This window comes from the organism of the source record quoted next, unplaced genomic scaffold, assembly GCF_019419815.1.
Source record: "Pyrus x bretschneideri cultivar Hongxiangsu unplaced genomic scaffold, Pyrus_bretschneideri_v1 Contig63, whole genome shotgun sequence".
NCBI classification, from domain to species: domain Eukaryota; kingdom Viridiplantae; phylum Streptophyta; class Magnoliopsida; order Rosales; family Rosaceae; genus Pyrus; species Pyrus x bretschneideri.
In genome coordinates, this window is record NW_025999802.1 from 996,927 (window position 1) to 1,020,019 (window position 23,093).

A 23,093-nucleotide genomic window follows, 5' to 3' on the forward strand; every position below is an offset into this window, starting at 1 on the left:
TTAATGACGGTTGACTAATCGTCCTAGCCCGTCTAGCTCAGTTGGTAGAGCGCAAGGCTCTTAACCTTGTGGTCGTGGGTTCGAGCCCCACGGTGGGCGCTTCCGGAATTTTTTTTTTTAAACGTTTTCGTTCTCCTTTTTTTTTTTTTTTTTTAAACAAACGATATTATCTGCATTAAACAAACAAACGATATTATCTGCTAGTCTAATGTAGTTCAAATTCGCCTTTAGTAAGAATTAAACCTAAGACCTCTTACAAGTGAAGAGAAATACAACTATACCGTAGTGCTTTAGTGGCGTTTGTTTTCGTTCTTGTATATAAGCATGATGAATTTTAAATGCAGCTGTAAAAAAACTGTACAAATGGCAAGTTTTGAGTATAAGTACCACAGCTGACGGGGGTACTAGTACTGTATCACTCTCATTTCTCCAATACGATACGGTTCAACAGTCGCAAGTGCGGATATAACCGTAGCGACTGGTAGTTCACTAGCCAGTCTAAGAGCAATTTAAACAATGTCCGCCTGAATGCCACAAAAAATCTCCCGTGAAGTCTCGCAGAAGCTATGATGTCTACCAGATTTTTTAAGACATGTATGTTTCTTGACCTAAACAAAAGTGAACAAGTCAATTCCAGGGAATGTCTCAACAAAATAACTTCTAAGTTTAGAGAGTAACCTCACGAAAACACGCATAATCTGGTTAGGTTGACCCTAACTTACAACTCAACACTTAAAATAACCCCAGATGCCCACACTACAGTTAACCACAACATCATTGTATCTCATTCATCTAGTGTTGCCTGCCTTCTGCTTTGCCTTCTCAATAAGCGGCTTCAACTGCTTCTTCTCGGCAAGAATCTTGAGGAAGTTAAACAGAAACGGAATGTAGTTGTGCTTCCTGCGAATGTTCTCTGTTCTCCACTTCTTAAACTTCTCTTCCTCCATCAAGATCTTCTCTGTTGCACCCTCAATCCCAGCATTGATTTCCGAAAGAGCTTTGTTCAGCGCTTCAAACTTGCTACCGTCAGCTGGTCTATCTTGCTGTGAGGCAGACAGCTGCTGCAAAATACGCTCCCTCTTCTTTTGGAGTTCCTTGAGTTCAGCAGTATACATCTCTTTCCTGTTCTTGATAATGGCCAAGAGATTGAATCTTATCTCGCTTTTGGAATACCTTTCAATACGTTCCTGGATTACAGGTTGTACCATCTGCAACCATTCCATGTCACCTTGCCCGCTGGGGCACTGTCCAAGGCTAATGGGTCCCTCCTTCAGTCCATCAAGCTCGTACAGGACTCCATCGACAGGCAAGTAGCTTATAAAATGGTAGACGTCATCATCTTTTCCAGCTACCTTCTGCTCATCAGAAACAAATGGCTCAGGCCTTGCAAAACTATTATGGGCGGCACGGATGGCTTCACTATTGTTTATTGCCAATCCTTTCAGTTCAGGTGGAAAGTTCTTCGTAAATTCTTTCAGTTTTGACAGTTCAGGACCAATGTCAACATCTGGACAGTTCATGAGGATGGACAAGATTGCTTGGGTTGCACAAGCATTATTGATGACCTGGGAGGATATACAAACCTTCTGATAAGAAGACCTTACAAATATACCACTACTTTTACAATAAAAAACCAACCTGGCTTGCGAAAAACAAATTAGGATTTGGATCCTTAATTACAAGGCGGTCATCCTTTTCCCCTGGACGCCATTTGAATAGGAAAATCAAACCATACACTGGCCTGTAAATTTCAAGGGAAAAACAGTAACTAAAACAATGATAACATAGATATAAACCTCAAACATTTGTTTCAACAAAAATGAGGATATCTGCCCAGGAGATAAAATCTTAAACAGAAACTAACGTACCTCAGATTGTTCAGAGAATCGAGGTCCAATGAATACAGTTCCTCAACCTGCAAGGTCATACCAACGGAAATAAAGTAAACAATTTCTTTGATAAGTAAAAGTTGGATATAGCCAAGAAGGGGAAAAGGGGTAAGTGTTAGATATAATCAATCTACCAACAAAAGGAGCAAAGACATCTCCAAGAAGTAGTTATAGCCTAACCTCGAGCAGTAATAGTAGGCGTCAACTATAAACTAGGATAAGTGCATCCCAAACAAAATATAAATATAGAGTCATAGACATAAAAGACGTCAAAGAAAGCGTACCTGCACGCCTTTTACTTGCATCTGCTGAATAAGTTCAGTGAACACCCCTGAAAGGCAAAGCAGACCTTGAAAAAACTAGTACACTTCATGTATACTACAGCTGTTCCAATTTCTCGAAAATTATAAATTTGCTTCTTGGAAATTTGAAGTCCTCCTGCGTATTAACCATTACTAAATTACTCAAATCCTATACGCTATCAATCTGCGTCGCCAGATCACAACTTTCATCACTCAAACGGTCCCAAAAACACATTCCCAAAACCAAACTTATGGACCCCATAATGCTTATTGCTAGAAATATCAATTCTCGTAGAGCATGTGATGTGTTTCACTTCAGTACAATTGATATATCAAAAACAACGAACTATACAGTTCCACGTCAAGACTATCGCTCAAACATTAATATACATGGTACCAAATGGACAAGAAAGATGTAACTATACCTGGGTCGGACTCAATCGTGCACCAAGACATGATGAAAAACAATTAATCTGGTAAGAAAGGTAAAAAAGGGTAATTAAGAAACACCATAAGAGGAAAAAAAACAAAAATAATTATAAAATTATGAGCTTTAAACAAATTCGGGGCACAATTTTAGCAAAAAATTAACAAAATTACATAAATTTAGATGCAGAAATTAACACAAAAGCAAATTAAATTGGCAGCCCAGCAAACAATTTACAACAAACCTACTAATTCCTTCACAGAAATGATATGTTGGTTCGATAATACAATGCAGTAAAATCAATGCCAATCGACCGAGTACGAGAAGCCCCAATTCAGGCAAAGAGGGTTTTTCTTTTATTCCTCTATTCGGTTCAAAACGACGACGTTAGCAGGTCCCCGGAATAAGAAAACCAGTGAAGTAGCGGGGAAGAAGACAGAATTTACCAGAAACCGCCACGGCGTCGTCTGCCTCCTCCACCGCCGCGCAGAGATTTTGAGCGAGTTGGTCTCCTTCTCGTCCCCCGTTCCTTCCTCCTCTCTGTTCGTCTCTCTTTTTCCCGTTATTCTATTTTTCACTTTAATAAAGCCCATCATGATGAAATTAGGAGTCATTATCAATAATAAAGGCCCAGAAAAATAAAGTAAAAATATGGGCCGAGGCCCAAATCTGAACTTATAGTTTTTTGGGTTATCTTTATTTGCTGGTAGAGCTTCTGGTATTGCTGTGGGTTTTTTTTTGAGTATTTTTGGTGTGTATTTGAATTTTTTTTAATTTATTATTTTGGTTCTAATGATGAAAGATTGAATTCTCCTGAGCTTATTGATTGCTGAAAATCTGGAGACCTGAACTGAAGAACATCCATGCATGATCAGATTTTGCTCCATATCGTTTTGTTTCAGTTATTTACCAGATAATTCATTGGTCCTTTGTGTAATATTACATTATCTATGAATTAATGCTGCTAATTTTCTATACATCCAAAATATTTATTTAAAAAGAAAATGTAAACACAAGTAATATATATCCATGTGTGCACACTATCATCCCATTCTACGGTTTCTAGTACTCTTAATAAATATCGTACTTTCTCAAAAAAAAAAAATAATAATTGTTGAAAGAAGGTATACAATTCGATTTTGGTAAGAAAACCTGGTAGGTTCAGTTTTACAGAGATTTATTATTATTATTATTATTATTATTATTATAAATGTAATATATTGGTGTAGTTGTTATTTCTTGGTTTGTAACTTATTAATTCATGGTTTTGAATGAAACTTTTTAATTTCGTTTGTTGATTTATATTTCTAGTTTCAACTTGAACTTAAATTTATTTCTTATGACACAAATTTTGAAGTTACAGAAAAATTTAGCACTCAAATCAAACTCACATAAAAATTGGCATGCGTATGGATTAGGCTTGTGCCTCACACACGTCTAGTCAGCTAATGTATTTTTAGCTTCAGCATTTGTAAGTGGTATGTCGCATACACACGCCTTAATATAAAAACAAAATATATCTAAATATCTAAATCTAATACTAAAATACAAAAGTTGAAATAAAATATACTACATAACTATAAAATCTTAAAAGTATTTTGAAAATAGTAATAGTTGTTACTAGTAATAGTGCCCGCGCGTTGCTGCGGGTCTTAAAACTATTGGACATAAAAGAAGAAAACAGTCAATGCAAACTTGTAATGGATAGTTTGTAATTAACAGGTTTTTAGTATGTTCATGCTATTTAAACACAGAAAATATAATAAGAAAAAGAAGTAGAGTGTTGGCAGAAAGTGATGTAAGTTGCGGCATACCTGTAGTCAAGTCTGTGTAATTGATTTTAGTTGTGAACACCGGTAACATGTACAACTCAGAGAACAAAAAACAGCAGAAACTGAAGAAGAAAATGATGTGCACATAGAACATACTGCAGTAACTATAAATTAAGGTTAGAAGTGTTTTAATAGTGATATAAATTTGTGGTGAAGAATTATGTATAAGAGGATAACTGCTTTTATGAGTGTGAGTATATAACACGTCAAAACGATTATTAATAATTAACGACATATTTGAAGTAAAACAATTTACATTTGATGTTGAAATTCGAGATAATAATGTAGCTGTAACTTATTAGAAGTGTTTAAATTGGCATTAACCGGTCGATAACAGTTTGTTCAATTATATTGAATATGATTAGACCATGTTACGATACGATGTTATAGGAAAAACGAAGAAAAACTTATATAAGCTATTAGAAACAAAATATAATTGTAAAATATAAAGTTGTGTCATTTGATTCTAAATAAGCATGTATATACTGACAGCAAAACGAAATCATTAGGGTTTTATCCAAATTAGGAAAAATCTAAAATAAAAATTGAAAGACAACCTTAGATGAAAAAAAAAGACTAACACTGTGAATTCTTAGCCCCCCGACTATCCATTGCATTTGGTAATTTTTAATTTATACAAATAAAGAGTAAGTGAAATTGGATGCATACCTGGGATGAGAATTTGAATAATGTTTCAGAAAATATAAGTTTGTTGCAATTTAGTACAACAAAAATGAAAATTGATGTCTTTTGCAATAAATATATTTAGTGATAGTGTTATATAAGACTTAGAAAAGTATTGCAATCATGCTATGATTAAATAGTAGTTTATTTGGCAATATTATAATTTTTAAAACAAAGTTAAATGTTGCCGATCTAAGACGGATCAGATTTACGTAAATTGGTAAACTTAGGTTTAATTATATGGAGTAAGAATCATCATTTCCGTCTTTTCTCTTCAGAGGAATTAACTATTACCAATTTATATAGATACTTTCTTCTTCTAACTTATTGTGAATACATGGTTAATTATTTGTTTGTCTAGCAAAAGGTTTAAGGCTAACATTTGGAAGTATAGAACAGACATCCTTCCATTAAAGATAAATCCTGTCCATATTTTGTAAATCTGTGAAAGAACATATTAGATTAAAATATGTGGACATGGTATATCTCTAGTGAAATGTCTACTTTTATACTTTTGGATGTTCAATTTAGCCTTTCAATATGCAAGCAAGTAATTTGTCATGTATTTAGATCATGTGAAAAGAAGATGGTTTGTATATATATTAGTAATAGCTAATTCCTCTGAAGAGAAAGCTTAGTAAAAAATTGTAATTAAACGTAAAGCATTAACAAAACAAAATTAATAAAGTATTAATTAATTTTACATACCTTGAATGTTTGCCTCTTCATTGTTTGAAAATGTATTTGTCAGCACTGTAAGCTCCTTGCTGAATTAGCAATTTTTTTTTCCTTCCTAAAATTGTAAAATAAAGTGTTAAAAAAAAAGTTTTATGGCAATTAATTATAATAAATAATAATTAGTTGACATCGATGGAAAAATGGTGTCATACGTAGGAAGAAAGTATAAAAACCAAATTTGAATGTAAGAAATAAAAAACAATTTGTAATTCATTATCATGCATTGTTATCTGTTTTATGGTAAACATAAAAGATGAAAGGTTTAAGGAACTTTAGACAATTCTTCTATTACAACATGGAAATATTCTCATGGAAAAAACATAATTGAACCATGGAACTAATTATCTCACAAATAATGATTGTATGGATACCTAAGACAAAACTGAACCAGATTTAAAGAATTGTACAGAGAGATGTTTTATAGCTTTCATACGATCATCAATTAAGTTTTGCATAATTATGTCCCATAATTTTTAGGAATGAAACAAACACATATAGCACTCATACTCTGAACTGAAAATATTCTTTAATTTCTTCAGTAATAACGTTGTTAAGGGAGAGAATGAAATTGGAATTTTATATTTTGGAGATTTTAGTGCACACATACATATCACATGTGCACGGAAAGCAGATTGAATTCAAATTGCAATTATATCCTCAATTGGCAATCTAAGATTTTACCATCTAAAAAAGTAGACTTTTACAAATTTATGCAGTTTATTGTTTATAAACTGAAATCCCTGTCAAAAAAAATGTAATGACGGATGAGGAATACAATTTCATACCAACATGAGCCTTGAAATGTTACATCTATAAATTCTGAGTTGAAGGAACCCAAAAGTTGAATTCGTAGCTTTCAAAGAGATGCAAAATTTTTCCTAAACTATTAAAGGCCAGGCTCATGACACATAATCTCTAAGCAGCCAAAGAAGAAAAAAACTAAAAGCTAAGATATTGTAAGTACATTTCAACTACCTTAGGTAAAGCAATGACATAGGCCTGATGTTCCAATGATGCAAAACCTGTAAAGTTGGGCAATTAGAAAAATTAATTCTTTTGGTTATAAATATTCAATTAGATACATTTTAAATAAGAACCAGACAAAAAATGCACATAAATGTGAGTTATGAAGATTGAGACAGCATAGAGGAAATGAAATAGACCTCATCAAGAGTAATACTACTGTAGTTTGTAGAAGGTGCCCAATCCTTAATTCTTCAATTAGATTCATTTTAAATAGGATCAGCTGCTGCTATTTTTTCGATGTAGGACAATCGGTTCCTAAGTTTCCCCAATAGAAAACTCTAACTCTAAAATATGATTATATATCAGAATTTATAAACAAAGTCAGAGGAAACATTATGATTATTGAGCTAGTATTGAATAATGGGTACAAAACCGAAACTTTTGGATGGTCAACCTTGTTTGCAGATGAAATTAAGCATCCCGAAAAACCAAAACAAATCAATTTAACATAAAAGTTTGTACTACTCACCTCAAATCGGCCGGAGAACTCATAATGGAATTTCTACCTCGCAATTTTTCCTTAACCTTTTCCATCTCAGTATTTCTAAATAGGACATGGATTCTATAACATTAGTTAAAGAAAAAATTTATCTATACTACACATATGTAGATCAATTCCCAATAAATTAAGATGAAATCAAGGTATGGAATATATTAATTTAGGGTTGGAAAATCACCTCGAAATTTCAGTCGACAGAGATTGAGCAAGAAAGCCGAGAGACGAAGACATTGGGAGAGATGGAAGAGAGAGAAGTGATTTTGAGATGAGAAAGTGAGAGATGCAGAGTCTCTGAACTGGGTTAATTTTCTTGTAAATTTTGTAACACATCTTTAAAAACATATTCAAAGTACAGTTTTTAACACTACTCTCTACATTTCTATTAAAAATTTTAAACCTTCTCTTGATGTCACTCTTGATAATGCTACATATAATTGGCCATGTGTAAAAACAGGTTCTGGAGAGATATAAACCAACTTGTTTAAGATATTGTCCTTGACTTTATTGATTGTCATTGCATAACGCTCTAATTGGAAATTGACGTCTTTGAAGATGAAAGGCCACTTATTTTCTGTAGCTGTAAGAGTGATTCTTGGTATAAAAACTTTATGACCAATATTATTACCAGTAAGAATTTCAGCTTCAATAATTCTATCAAATAATGAGTAACAACTAATCTAGTTCCATTACACAACCTGAAGACTGATTTAAGTTTCGTAGTAGCATAATAGGCATTCCTATTTTAATACCAAATTATGTGCAGGTAAACCATTGAATTCAAGCTTGTTTAAAAATTCTGTGGGGTACATTATTTCAAGATTTTCAACATTTGCATTTGAAGAACATAAAGAATCATAACTCAAAAATGTTTGTTGTTGTCCAGGTAATAAATTAATTATATAATTATTCACATCTGTAACAGTTGTATTTCGAGGTGTTATAATAGCTCTTTCCCTTAAATAAGCAAAATTGTCAAAAAAAGTTTCAAAACTCGGGTATGTTGCAGAAAAAATTGAATGGATAGCATTTGTAGAACAATCAATTATCAAATCTTGTGGTATTTGAATCAAAGATGAATCCCTATCAATTGAATTATTCACATTGTTTGCATCATTAATTTGTCCATCACCAATTTGTAGAATCCAATTTGCAAAAGAACTAATTTTATTTTTTTCTTCAATACTCAATCCATTTTTTGACAATCTCATATTTTCTTTCAAATGAAAAATTTTAAAATATGGCCATAAATAAGAACTATTCAATGAAGCATTTATTATATCCTCTTTAGTTCCTTGAGGAATAACAGGCAATATTTGTCGAAAATCACCACCCAATAAAAGAGTTTTTCCACCAAATGGAACATTTTTATCGAAAGCTTGTGAATTTGACAAATATCGAAAATGATCTATCCAATGCTTCGAAACAATATTTATGATTCATAGGTGCTTCATCCCATATAATTAAATCACTTTTTTCAATTAATCCAACAAGATGAGTTTTTTTTTTTATTGAACAAATTGAAGAATCAGTAATAATCAAAGGGATTTTAAATCTAGAATGGGCTGTTTTACCACTTAGTAATAATAATGATGTTATTTCTGATGATGCTACAACTAGAACAATTTTGCCTTCAGATCTAAGCTTACTTGTAATTACATCCCATAAAAGGTTTTTCCAATTCCTCCATGACCATAAACAAAGAATAGACCTCCTTTTTTTGCATTCACAGCATTTAAAACACAATCATAAACATGTTTTTGACCTTGGTTAAGCTGTGATTTCAAAAGTGCATGTTTCTTATAAAGTTCTTCACAATCATAATTTAATTCTTCTCTCAAAAGCCTATTTTGAATTTCTAACATTTTTTCTGCATCAGGCATTGGTAGATGATATTTTTTCAAAGAGGTAGATGCATTATTAAAAAGTAATTCTAATTCAAATAGCACTGAATTTTTTAATTCATGTTCTGGCACAATCATATCTGGAATTGCAAAAGTTTTTCGCAATTTATATAAAATGTCATCATACATGTTTTACCAATGACTATCAAAAAGATTTTGAGGATTTGCTACATCAAAATAAAATTATTGTGACAAACAATTGTCTCAATCGAGTAGACAATGCAATATGTGCAGCACTTGATAAAGCCTCAATCCATTCTTTATCATCACCTAATAGTCCTAATGATTTGCATGCAGAATGGTAGGAAGAATGTACAACACCATTAATTGTTTTTAAATCCTAAAACTAATGGCGCCTTTTTTTAAATTCAAAAGCATTCTCAAATAATATAATTCGCCAGATGCAGGATGTACATATGCTATTCTGCCAATTGATGCTTTATATTTTCTTGGCTTCCAAGTTTTTTTCTTTACATCATACAAAAATTTTGTGGGAATTTGTGCATAAGTTAGTTCACGTGCGTTAGGAAAATTTTTGTTCAATTCAAACCAACTTGTTAACATTGTGTTTTCAAAAGCTTTTTGATTAATGATTGACTGTAGTGATTGATCAGCTGTAAAAACAACATTTTGTTCTAATGGTAAATGAACTGGTAATCGCTCTACAGAAGGCTCTCTATGATGTATGAAATATTGAAATAGTCTCCAAACAGCCTCATAAGGTGATATATCTACAATTGAGGTATGCTAAAATCTCATCATTCAAATTTTCTTGAAAAACTAAACGTGCTCTATCTGAACCTTTATTTACATATTTGAATAAATATTTTATAAGCATTGATTGACAACAGGATTCAACATTTATATGTGCATTATATTTTAGTAATAACTCTGCATTGTAAGGAACAACAAATCTATTATCAACTTTTATACCGTTTTTAATCACAAATTTTTCTTCATCTTCACGACGTTTATAAACAGCAAAACCATTTGTGTCAAAAATTGTTTCGCTTTTATATGGCTTAGGAAAGTTTTTAGAACATTTATTTTCTCGCATGCAAGGTGATTTTGGATTAATACAACCACATGGACCATGAATCATAAACTGATTAACAGTTTCATAAAGTTGTGGATGCAAATTTTTATTAGGTAATTCAGCAGAAATAATTGAGTCTATATCTGATGCGCAAAAACATTTCACATTTGGTTTCAGCCATATTAACATATGAGAATGAGGTAAACCTCTTTTTTGAAACTCAACTGTGCAAACATCTGTTCATGAGGAAAAAATGAAAACAAAAAAAGAATAAAAGTAAATTTTATAATAAATGAAAACTAAAAAGCTTGAAATAAGTGCTAGAATGAGTTTTAGTAACTTACTTGCTTGAATTTCTCCAAAAGGCTTCCCGGACTTGATGAAATCAATCATATGATCAAGCTTCATTTTGAAGATTCTAGAAATTATATCAGGTCTATCTTCAGGTTTGAATCCTGGCTTATTCTCAAACTCTCTTGTGATTTCTGGCCATTTAACATTACATGTAAATGTTATAAACAAATCAGGATGTCCGTATTCTCTACAAATAGCCATAGCATCTTGATAATTATTTATCACATATCTAGGACTTCCAGTATATGAAGCAGGTAATACAATTTTTTGTCCCAAATTATTTGCATCAGTATCACCTTTTGAGAATGCATCATATACCTTTATAAACTTCACTTCTCAAATTTTTTTGATTTTGTCTAATATAATCTAATCTATCTTCTTCAAGTGTTGCAAAAGAATCGACCAAATATTGTTGAAAAAGTCTTCCTCCTCTTAACAATGTACTTAATGGTGGTTCTCGTTCTTGAATTTGATAAGCAATGAAAGCTCTCATTGGTATTCTTTGTCTTTTAGTTTTTTTACCTTTATAATTTTCATTCCATTTTAAATCTGGTCTATAACCATCTTCACCATATGGAAAAAGAATTGGATATTGCAGAGACATAAATTTAGGTTCAACTTTGTTACACGTTTTAATTCGTGACTTTTAGACTCTATAATAATATCTCGATTAGAATCATACAATCCTATATCTCCAACTATCAAACCACCTATTTCATCAGTTGTAGGTTGCTCATATTGTTTGCTATCATTTAATTGCCTGCTAGCAAAGTCATTTTTAATGAAGAAAGAGCATCGTTTTCAAATTTATCTCTTGCCATTCGAAAAAGTTTAACCAATTCATTTGATGCATCAAACATTTTGATTAACCCTTCTACAATTGTTGGATCTAGGCTTTGATTGTTTCCATTGGAATTAAAAACTTTAAGTCGATTTTCCACCTCATTATATGTATCATAGACATACATTGAGCAAATTTTGGAGACTCATTATCAACAGGCAAAAGAGATCCCATTAAATGACAAACTTGACCACTGATTTTGAAAATATAAGGGCTTGATCCATTGTTAATTGAGTTATCAACTTTGGCTCCCATTGAAGTGAATGCAAACATTGAGTTATAAGTTCTAATATTTTGTCGAAATGATAAATTTTTTTGCCCTTTAGTTGGATCAAGAAGTAATCTAAAAATGGTGGTGCTGGTTTTGGATTTGGAAACTTAATTTTTCCTTGTTGGCAACAAAGAGTGAAAACAGGTAGATCGTTTTTACACTTCGGTTTAAGAGACTCTTTTAGCCAAAAATAAGCACCACAATGAACACACTTATAACTTTTATCTCCTAAGTCCGCATATTCTTTAACAACTCCTACAAAAAAGATACAAAAACAAAACAAAATGAGCGTAATATTATTTAGGCAATTAGAAAATTGAAATTCATGATATATCAAATTAATAGATGCATAAATTAAGAACTAACCTTTTCTATTCTTTTGAAAAAATGCTTGACCCTTGTTCATAAGATTATTATTCTGATCATCAAGGGTTTGTTGAGTATTTTTTGTAGATTGGTCTAATACATTGACAACCTTTTTTCCCTTTTTATCTCTTAAGAGAACATTTTTTTCAACAACAGTCATGCAATGTGATTCATTGATATTGGAAGAACTTATGTTTTCAACATCTTGTTGAACAGAAGATGTGCTAGTACCATCTTGGTAGTCAATGGCTGAGTTTTCCTGAATAATTGGACTACTCTTAGATAAGAAAACATCGACATGGTTTTGTATACAACTTATTCTACACACTCTTTTAAATTGTCTGTCATAGTCAGATAAAGCATAGGATTGATTATTGACAAACTCTTTCTCGTGTTCTGTATCATTAATTGTTAAAGCATTTGCAAGTCTTTTTGACATGATGGAATCAAATTGTAATACAAATTTGAAAACAAATTAGTGCAAACCACGCTGAAAAAAAGACAAAAAATGAAAAAAAGAAGTATCAACAAACACATAATGTGAAGATTAAACAAATATATACTATAATGATTAAAAAGAATAGATCACCCAAATTTTAAAATGCGACTGGAAAAAAAAAGTTATAAAAAAAAAAAGAAGATTAAAAAAAGTAAAGTTTAAAACTAAATAATTTAAAATTTAAAATTGCTCACCTTTAACAATTGAAATTTTAGAAAATACGATAGCCAATCTGTTCAAAAAGGCAAACAACAAACAATTATTACAATGGACAATAGAATTTAGTTCAGCAACAAATGGCAAGACACAAAATATAAAACAAATAATAAATAGAACTTAAAAAAATTTAAAAATTAACAAAGTAATAAGATAACTACATTCTTACTTCTTATAGTTCAGTTGTGAAACTATGCACTAATGCACCATGTAACCACAGAGCAAAATTTATTTTGCAGATAAGTTTTCAATGGGAGTATCACTTCTTACTTGTCTTATCCACGCTGAGTGGAAACTGCAAAGATCAACAGTATTAACAATGTTTATTCTCAATGAAACACAAATTACAAAAAATAAAAAAAGCCAATTGATTTTTACTAATACATGAATTATATAAATTGATGGCTAGATTATCAAATATATCGTGAGAAAATAGGAGCCCTAAAACTTTTTTAAACAATGGGTGACACAGAATTAACAAATACACATGTTCAAAGAAATGTATATGTTAACTAAAACAAAAATTGTTATCACAATAGAAAATTGTAATATCACTCCGTGATATTGACAGTTGTTGCAAACATTTAACTTTTTTAATAACACAGTATATGACTATAAAAAAGCATTTTACATATAATTTATCTATGATATTCACAGTTTTACTAAAAACGATAACACAGTTAACTACAAAAATAAAAACTATCTATGGTTCCAAGAATCATGATTAACACAACGTGGAACCGATGGGTTTAAAATGTATAAGCTAAAATTAAAAGTAACTTCTCAGATAAAAAGGTAATATACAGAGTAAAGGAAAAAAAAAAACAAAAAGACTATACTGCATAGACAACATTGATAAAAAAAAACAAAACATTCTATTTTTATGATAATGTACTATCTAGTTATAAAATTATAACATAAAGTAGCTCAACATTATAACTTAAGTAAAGAAATATTTGAAAAGAATGATTGATATACAATTTAGAGCCACAGTATTAACTACAATCAGACAATTGTCAAACAAAAGGAAGAAATATAATCTTGAACACAATATTAACAAAGTGAAAAGCACTTACAAACACAATCAATTGTCTGTAAACTTGACAGCTGAAAGCTAACTTGGCAGTTAAAATTAGAATAGGAACTGAGATGCAGCAAAGTTTTTTTTTTTTTTCAACCAAAATTAATCTGCAGATGATTGCAAACAAAGAAATAATTACTTCTCAAATAAATATAAAACGAATTTAAAATATTTCAAGGCTACTTTTAATAACAGCATAATAAAGATAAAGATTTTATCAACATGACTCTCAATTTTATGCAGGTTGGGATAATCCAATTTAAAAGAAAGGGATTTCTTCCCTAATTGTTGTGATAAGAATCACTTAAAGACAATAAGAACCACTCCAATTCATAATAGCAGAGTGTGCTCGTACATAAGAGATGCTTATGCAACCTCTGAACTTCTCAGAAGAAATGATGTTGATGCATTAGAGATTCATACAACTGGAAGGTACAGTTTCTTAATAATTGAAAAGTAAGCATACATGTTAACTACTATTAAGCTGATTGAAGGAAGAACTTTTACCACTTCTATGGATGTTCTATGCACTTTAATCTAATTGAGCTCAAAACTTCAACATTAATTCAAGCATAGGTAGTCACACTTTGCTAAGCCTTAATTTCTTCAAACACCAATATTTCCTGCAAGAAAAAACCGATTCACATTAGACAACGGCATTGAATACAGTAAAAAATCAACGAAACAGTCAATGCAATACGAAAAAACTTCAATATTACACCAACCAACCAATCGATCTACAAATTTTCTTCCTAATCAAAGAAAAAAGAAAAAGAATAAAATAGACAAACCACCTAAAACACCGCAATCAGCCAGAAAACCCACCTCTTCGGACGGCAGACGATCAACATGAACAGAGAAGCAAGGAAACACGAAGATCGAAGATGCAAAAAAGCAGAGAAACAGAGAGCAGACGAAAGCCAAAAACAACGGAAGAAAATGAGAGAGGGTTCGAGCACCTTCCCATATGTAGACTCACTCTACCAAGGGGCAAAATCGCCAATTCATGTAGCATCTTTTAAAGGGCTGAAAACTGTGCGTTAGATCAGGAGCAAAACCGGATTGGCACTGTTAATGAACAGTGCCAATCCGCTGAGCTTTAGTATATACTTGCTCGCCGATTTCAAATCACTCTAATTCTCATGCCATTTAACGGGTTTTGAATTGCTACTAACTTCTACAATTCTCAAATCACAAAATTCCAATAAGGGCATATGCCGAAACAAAAAAAATCCATACAGTGATCATTTAAAGATTGACATACAAAAAAAATCCATAATTCAAACTTTAAAATGCAGAACAGACAAAGAAAACCCAAAAGTTAATCATGGCCATTTTTCTTCTTTTAAATTCCGGACAAAAATCAAACCACAGATAATTAGAACAACCAAACCCAAAAATTTCCCCAAAAAAACCTGAACAACAATAAAATTAATTAGTCTAAACCTTAAACCGCAGCCATATCCTTCCTCAACAATTTTTAAATTTTAATTAAAACACAAAAAAAATGAAAAAAAGGTTAAAGATAAATTATATAACCGTAGCCATATCCATTCGTCGGCAATCTTTCGATTTTAGTTAAAACGCAAAAATAATTAAAAAAAAACATAACAGGCACAGATCACATAATCGAAAAGAAGTTTCGCAACTCATCCACAATAATCAACAGCTAAATTAAACCCAAAAATTAATCATGATCATCCATTTGTATAGCTGGAAATGTTTAGCCCTTAATTAAAACACCAAAATAAAAAATTCCTCACTCACAGTACAAAACCGAAACATACAAAGCAAAACCCAAAAATTAATCATCAGTATTCCTCTTTTTTTTTTCTTTTTTTTTTTTTTTTAAGTTTGAGGGAAAAATCAAAGCACAAACAAAAAAAAAATAACACCAAAGAGATAAATTATATACCTGACCCAGAAAAAGCTAGGAAGAATAAAACCCTAAAACTTGAAGAAAAATGTTTCCTGCAACCGAAATGCAAAATCAGAGATAACAACCAGACGTAGAGCACGAAAAAACAAAGAAAACGCTGGGCAAAAAAGCCGAATAGCCCATATTCACAACAATCAATCATAAAATTTTCTTCCTAACCAAACAGAAAATAAACCAACACATGAATCAACATACCTGAATGGGAGCAATTCGTTTGTGCAAAACAGGGGAAAAAACGCCAAACACCTTCGAGAAGATCCGATCGGAACCGAAATCAAAAGACAGACGGGAAAACTAAAGAGAAACGGAACGACTGAGAGAAAAACGAAGAGGAAAAGAAAAAGTAGAAGATGCTTCTGGCATCTTTCCTATAAAACGCAACGTGGCCAAAGCTCAACCAAAAACACCAAAAGCACCTTTCAAACGGGAGCAACAGCTGCAAACAAAAATGAAAGAAGGGCAAAATAGACCATTTACTGCACAATCCCACCAAAGTACAAAAAACCATGAATAAAATGAGGGTTAAAACCGGATGGGCACTGTTAATGAACAGTGCCAATCCACCGGCTTTTAGTATATATAGAATGTAGCCGGATTCACCTGTCCAATGCCAATGATACGAAGAGCTAGCTTTGCTACCCTAAAAGTCTACTTGCTTGCAGACTTCTTGTTTGAAATTTTAGATTCTGTTTTCATTGGTATTTGCTTTTTGCTCACTCTTTACAAATTTTTTTTTTGTGCTTTTAACACTTCCTTCAAGGAATGAATAAACAGAAGCTGCTAACAGTAATTAGTTGGCGACTTCGTCCGTCTCTCTTGTGAATACGACAGTTTACTTACTTACTACTTTTTATTGGAATAGATCAGAATACTTTGAAAAAATTTGGATAAAAAATTCAAAGTAATCAGAATTGGTAAATACATTCCGATTTCTTCTCAATTCTTTTAAAATATTCGGATTCTTACTATAAAAAAATGGTCAACTTATTTCAACTTGCACAGCTAGATGCCTGTGAATGCGGTCATCGTGGCTTGCGGTGCATACACGCCTCTGAAGTGACAGATCAAACAATAAAATATAAAAAACAATGAAAGTGGCCTGTGGCAGACACACGCCTTAATACAAAATATAATGAACAAAATGTATTTAAGAACTAATACTAAAATACAAAGTTGATAACAACACGTATCATAAAATTATAAAAAGTCAGAATACTATATAAAAAAAAATATCGAAATAAGTGCAGAACAGCATTATAAAATTCGGAGTCATCGGAATTGCTAACTGCCTTCCGATTTGTTCCAATCTTTTAAAATAATTCGAAGAAAAATGTTGCAGGGAGTTTTTTAAAGTGACATTTATTATAAATTTTTTGTTACTTCATAATTTAACATTAATTTTTTTATATTAATATTATAAAATATAATGCAAGAAATATGAAGTGAACAAAAATATACGAAAATTTTATTTTTTTTTGAAAAAAATTACTCTTTACATTTCTCTTCAAATTCAAAATTTTAGGATTTAAAAATTTTATCGTAAAAAAGGGGGCCAATCATTTCAACTTGCACGACTACGTCCATGTCAATGTGGTCATCGAGGCCTGTGTTGCGCACACGCCTTTGAAGTGACAGATAATCAAAATTGAACACAACTCTGTATTTTATTCTCTTTTCTTAAATTCTTTTGGGGGAGTTCAGACCTAGTGTGCCAATATTTTCTCTACCAACCTTCTGCCTGTATTTTGGTATTGACAAGTGTTTATTTTTATTCGACTAGAAATTTGAAAAAAAAAAAAGCAAAAAATTAAAGGAAAATGAAAGAACCAAAGCAGAAAACTGTGTTACTGGGCTGCCATTTTTCGATCAAGTTCTCCCTCATGCTTTTTCTTTTTTATTTCTCATATTTCCCTCTTCTTCGAGAGGATTTTTTTCCCTTTTATTTTCATATTTTTCTTCTTGTTTTTTCTGAAATCCTAACCTTAAAACTGCATTTGCACATCAAAACTGTATAAAACTCCCAGTTCCGTTGGGTCTTTCCGACGTGGGTCGAGTGTCCCATTAGAAGGGATGAAGACCTGAGATTCCCAGACCTTCATGTGGTGCAATTGAAGCAGACCTTCTGAATAAATCTTCAGAGCCACAGATTCTGAAGTAATACTCCCCACTGAACGTGTAAAGGCTACAACTGTCTGTACCAATATAATTGCATCGACTGTTTTTCTGATGCTAAGGATACTCTCTTTCATACCTCACAGTTTAATATCAATTTACGTGTCAATATTATAAAACATTACGAAAAATTCTATTTTGATGGAGTCTTTAGCATTTCTCTTTCCTAATTTAGATTCCCAATTCCGTCTCCATATGCATGCGATACCACCTGCATGCCCTACTATGCATGCAAGCGTACAAAGTCTTGGATTTTTGTGTGCAAGGCCGGCAGGCAGGTTTATTCAAGCAAGGTTTATTCAGTAATAATTTGGTCGTCACCATTGTTTGTTAATCCAGTCAAAACTTGAGGACCATTCGGTGAGTTAGATGAGATTAAAATTTAGGGATAGAATTGGATTGGCAGTGATATATAAGACATAACTTGTAACTATGTATAAGGATAAGTTAGATAAACCACTTTATTATGGATTCATAATCCATCATGTTCACTCATGTCTATCTCACATTTTGACACAACAAACAAAGGAGTGGACTCAAGTCTATGTTAGTTGGTCACAACCTATTCCAACCGGCCCACCAGACAAGCAAAAATCTTTGGTTATTAATAAACACATAGATAAAATTAGGAGAATGTGGATACGGTCCCTAACTACCAATGTTCTTTAACTAAAACTTTGGTGGTTTTCAGTTTTTTATTGAAGTCCTTGACATTAATGTTATAATGTATTTTTATGTAAGTTATTTTATTTTTAATTAAAAATTGAAATTTGTAGTTGTTTACCGTAATTAATGAGATTTTAAATAAACCCATAATTTATAGGATTAAAAAGATTATCTTAAAAAATATATATATGATAAAAGATAAACTATACTGTCCAGTGTGTGTGTGTGTGTGTATGCAAAAACATGGGTACTTCATCAAAATTAACCAAAAAATTACTGTACCAAAACATGAGGACATTTTTCAAAAGCACAAAAGAAATAACAGATATTAGGCTTAATAATATTATTAAATTTCCTTCATTAAACTTGACATGAATACATTCTGAAATCAACGAAATATAAAGTACCTATATAAGTTTAAAAAATAGATAAGAAAAAACTTGAATTGAGTTTATATATAAAAAATGGTTACATTTTATATATAATAAATTAGAATATTTAAGAATGAGTACATATAAGATTAGAAAAAATAAAAAATTATATGAATGGGTACATTTAAGATTAAAAAATTGAAAATCTTTTCATACAAAATCAATGGGTACAAACTTATTCTCATTTTATTTTTTTTCATTTTCAAAATGTTTTGAATGGAAAATTAATTATATGACCATTAAAACCCAAATCAATTTCTAATTTTTATTTTAAAACATTATGTAACTGACATGTAAATTCATTAATACATTAATGCTAGGTCTTTGATCAAAATCTAAAAACTGATAAGGTTTCGGTCAATGAACATTAGTAACTAGATAAGGAATACTAATTTTTCCATATAAAAAAAATTATAAACAAATATTTGGTTATTTTCGAAAAATTATCATTAAATCTTTGGTTATTAGTAGACTCATAAATATTAGAGAGATGATAACCATTCGCTTTTTGTATCTTATACATTATTGTTCCATTATAATTATTAATTTTGTTTGATTTATTTGAAGGAGCAACCAAATAGTATGTACCTTAGAAGCAAAACCCACGCAAGCCTTACGTACACTGTGAATGTGAATCGGGATCCTCTCCGGATCTCGTCGTCTATAAATAAAAAACCATTACAGTACTAATGTAAACCTAACGCTCCGATATCTAAACGGCTTCAAAACCCTATTTCATTTTTTTATCAATGGCTAATGACGGACAAAAGACCAACTTAGACCCCGAGAAGCAAGCACTGCTGAATAAACACACCGAGAACCACTTCACCGCCGGGGAGATCGTCCGGGACATCATCATCGGCGTATCTGATGGTCTTACTGTGCCGTTTGCTCTCGCTGCGGGACTGTCCGGAGCCAATGCCACGTCATCTATCGTCCTCACTGCTGGCATCGCCGAAGTCGCAGCCGGTGCTATCTCCATGGGACTCGGCGGGTACTCTTTCGATTCAGCCATCCTTTGATATCACAGCTTGTTTGGTAATATTTTGATGCATTGGTATTTTATTGCGCAGATATCTGGCGGCAAAAAGTGAATCGGATCACTACGTGAGGGAGCTGAGGAGAGAACAAGAAGAAATTGTAAACGATCCTGATGCAGGTTTAATTTGGATTATTTTCCTCTTTTAATTTAATTATCAGTTAGTTTAAAAGTTTACCTTATATTATGGTTACCTCACGGATACTTCACTTTGGTGGCGTATCACATATTTGATACTTCGCTAGTTACGATACTCGTCAGATACTCTCGAGTACCCATCGGATATGTATCAAGTCGACAAATACGTCTTTGACTTGATGGATACATGTATCCCATACAAGGGTTACACGTATCATGTTTTTTGGATACTTTTATACTTTCAAATAAGAAATTAAAAAAGAGAAATTTAATAGGAGACAAAGTTTCAAGTGAAATCTGATAAATATGAAGAGCTTGCCCCTTATTGGAACTATGAATACAACTCACACTTCTTCTATATATATATATAACAAGGGAATTAGGTTTTCAACTTTTCTTCTCCAACAAATTAAATAAACTTAAATTCGGAGATGAAATCGAATTCCTGTGTTATCAAAATATGTTCTAAATTATATCATTTTCATTTTTATATATTATTATATATTTTTAACTGCCATATCTATGACATATTGGATCTTACTTTTTAAAGATTTTTCATATCATTTTATCGTATTGTATTCATAGTCAAGTTAATGGAGCGGTGTGCTCCGTTTTTGCTCTAAGTTGAAATCTATTTTCTAATAGTTTATATTTTAAATTAGTTAAACTATTATTGCTTGTATATATAGAGAGTGAAATTTGTTTTTGTTTATTATGGGGTAATTGCAGAGGCGGCAGAAGTGGAGGAGATATTGGCGGAGTATGGAATAGAGGCACATGATTATACACCTGTCGTGAATTCTCTAAGGAAGAAGCCCCAAGCATGGCTCGATTTCATGATGAAGTAAGTTACTTTGCTTAAATTCTGGAGTCATGCGTTAGCTTGGTTGGATAGAGTAATATTTCGTTTCTTTGTACCTAAGTTTTTAATATGATCTTAAAAAAATTCGACTTCTAATAAGTCAAATGTATATACTTAAGAAAACTTAAAATGATAGGAAGACATTTTTCTTTTTCTTCGGAGATTTGTTCATAAAAAGAGAGAAGAATATTTTGTGAAGTAGGTAAAGTGATGAGGGAATTGAAATTCTCGTCGAATCTCTGTGTTCAGAGTAGATAGATTCGAAAATTCGAATCGTCTAAGAAAGAGAAAATTTGAACCGTTTAAAAGTTTTGTTTTGTATGAAGTGTGTGAAGTGATGGGCTAGTAGAGGCTGCACATTTAAATTGAAAATCCGGATTTCCGGATGTGTTGACTACGACACAAAAATATGAAAAGAATCTTAATTCGTGATGTGGATATTCTGTGAACTGCACGAGTCGGTGGGTGGGGGTATATTTTTTGTTAAGTGTAAGTGCTTAGTCAAAAGTTGGCTTCTCTTTAGAAACATGGACAAAACCCATGTGGTCATCCATCACATTCTGTCATTCACACCGTGAATGGATAAAAAGCACTTAAAATCTTTTGTTCATTGGTGTTGAAATTTTGAATATCACACACACTTCTCAGAATAATTGTCTGCTATTCTGATAGGATATCAGTTGTTTTGATCTTTTAACTAATTAGAATTTTATTTCATATATAGCATACAGTTGTCTTCACTTAAAATAGTCGGGTTCTTTTTTGGACATGACACTTCTTTATCGATATAATATCGATAAATTGTTGATAATATTGGTACAATGAACATGTTAAGAATAAAACATATTCACATATTACCGACACAATGATATCGATATAAACATTGACATTATTGATACCAAATTCGTTATGCACGGATTATTTCTGCATGTAAGAAACTTGGTGGGTTATTGATCACCAATGAAATTTTGGTAGTAGGTCATGTAGAATGTTACAGTTTTTGGTTTTGTGTCAAGTCTTCCTTTAGCTCCAAATATTTCATGTCATTTCATAACTTTTCATCTATTATAATTAACTTAACTTGAGTGATGATTCAGGTTTGAACTGGGATTGGAAAAGCCAGATCCAAGGAGAGCCTTGAACAGCGCCCTCACCATTGCCGTTGCTTACGTTTTGGGAGGAGCAGTACCCTTGTTTCCTTACGTCTTCTTTCCGAGGGCTAGGGAAGCTCTGGTTGCGTCAGTTGTCGTAACCTTGCTGGCATTGCTGATATTTGGGTACGCCAAGGGCCGTTTCACCGATAACAAACCCTTCTCGAGTGCCTTCCAGACTGCGTTCATCGGAGCCATAGCATCCGCAACTGCGTTTGGCTTGGCAAAAGCCATCCATCCATGAACACATTTGTCCTACAAAATCATACGACACCCCGTCTTTTGTTAAGATTGTTTTACGTTCGTATGCTTCGCTTCATGTTTCATGTTTGTTAAGATTGTTTTATATTCATATGCTTCGCTTTCATGTTTGGAAATTTTGATGTTGCTCATTATTTTCGTTACAAGTTCATCCTGCGATCCTACTTACACTTTTTCATCGAAAGCTAATAAGAGTAGCACATAAAACGTCGTAAATACCTAGGAAATAGGTGTTAATTTGTATTGCGAAAAATTGGAACAGCATTTGGTGTCCGCATGAATTTACAAGGTACAACATGGAAGCAGCGCAAAACTGCAGTGGCGCAGACAATTCTTCAACTCACTTTAACCAAGTAGCTATTATATTTGACGAAGAACACTCAAAATTAATGTACAAGCAGAGCAAAACTGTTAAGTGATCATCCCAAGTTGTGCCAGCCTACGAAATTCTGTCAATAAGCAAAATCAAGAA

At 32.1% G+C, this 23,093-nt stretch overlaps 2 protein-coding genes, 1 long non-coding RNA gene and 1 other non-coding gene across 11 annotated transcripts; 2 read left to right on the forward strand and 2 right to left on the reverse strand.

Moving 5' to 3' along the window:
* The first annotated feature begins 26 nt into the window (after positions 1–26).
* On the forward strand, positions 27–99 carry TRNAK-CUU. Its single transcript has one exon. It is a non-coding gene; the product is annotated as a tRNA-Lys (tRNA).
* Positions 100–631: 532 nt separating this feature from the next.
* Positions 632–3,308, reverse strand: LOC125472020 (ubiquitin carboxyl-terminal hydrolase 2-like). 4 transcript variants are annotated; one of them, XM_048573053.1, is made up of 7 exons: positions 3,065–3,203; positions 2,863–2,982; positions 2,617–2,664; positions 2,174–2,220; positions 1,869–1,915; positions 1,639–1,741; positions 632–1,565 (listed from the first exon to the last, which is right to left on the reverse strand). In XM_048573053.1, the coding sequence occupies exons 3-7, from the start codon at positions 2,645–2,647 to the stop codon at positions 789–791; spliced, it is 1,005 nt and encodes a 334-aa protein (XP_048429010.1). In that variant the 5' UTR covers positions 2,648–2,664; positions 2,863–2,982; positions 3,065–3,203; the 3' UTR covers positions 632–788. The 4 variants fall into 4 exon arrangements, with proteins under 4 accessions (XP_048429010.1, XP_048429011.1, XP_048429008.1 ...); XM_048573054.1 differs by having other exon boundaries at positions 2,973–3,308; XM_048573051.1 differs by having other exon boundaries at positions 2,863–3,304.
* A 2,532-nt stretch (positions 3,309–5,840) lies between these two features.
* LOC103936728 lies at positions 5,841–16,288 on the reverse strand. Of its 5 annotated transcripts, XR_007254015.1 has the most exons (10): positions 16,097–16,288; positions 15,878–15,933; positions 14,470–14,585; positions 13,958–14,069; positions 13,051–13,176; positions 12,860–12,897; positions 10,679–10,819; positions 7,368–7,442; positions 6,848–6,894; positions 5,841–5,927 (listed from the first exon to the last, which is right to left on the reverse strand). It is a non-coding gene; the product is annotated as an uncharacterized LOC103936728 (long non-coding RNA). The 5 variants fall into 5 exon arrangements; XR_007254016.1 differs by lacking the exon at positions 15,878–15,933; XR_007254014.1 differs by lacking the exon at positions 13,958–14,069.
* A 3,555-nt stretch (positions 16,289–19,843) lies between these two features.
* LOC125471905 (vacuolar iron transporter 1-like) lies at positions 19,844–22,712 on the forward strand. The gene is made up of 4 exons (XM_048572852.1): positions 19,844–20,164; positions 20,244–20,329; positions 21,077–21,191; positions 22,307–22,712. The coding sequence occupies exons 1-4, from the start codon at positions 19,920–19,922 to the stop codon at positions 22,602–22,604; spliced, it is 744 nt and encodes a 247-aa protein (XP_048428809.1). The 5' UTR covers positions 19,844–19,919; the 3' UTR covers positions 22,605–22,712.
* Positions 22,713–23,093: the final 381 nt, after the last annotated feature.

Bases quoted from the DNA above. Each gene is read 5' to 3' on its own strand.
- LOC125472020 (XM_048573054.1), bottom strand. From the start codon at position 2,647: ATGTCTTGGTGCACGATTGAGTCCGACCCAG. The intron at 1,916-2,173 runs GTACGCTTTCTT...ATGACCTTGCAG, and splicing joins TGCAAGTAAAAGGCGTGCAG to GTTGAGGAACTGTATTCATT. The intron at 1,566-1,638 runs GTTGGTTTTTTA...ATATCCTCCCAG, and splicing joins ATTTGTTTTTCGCAAGCCAG to GTCATCAATAATGCTTGTGC.
- LOC125471905 (XM_048572852.1), top strand. From the start codon at position 19,920: ATGGCTAATGACGGACAAAAGACCAACTTAGACCCCGAGAAGCAAGCA. The intron at 20,165-20,243 runs GTACTCTTTCGA...TTTATTGCGCAG, and splicing joins ATCTCCATGGGACTCGGCGG to ATATCTGGCGGCAAAAAGTG. The intron at 20,330-21,076 runs GTTTAATTTGGA...GGGTAATTGCAG, and splicing joins TGTAAACGATCCTGATGCAG to AGGCGGCAGAAGTGGAGGAG.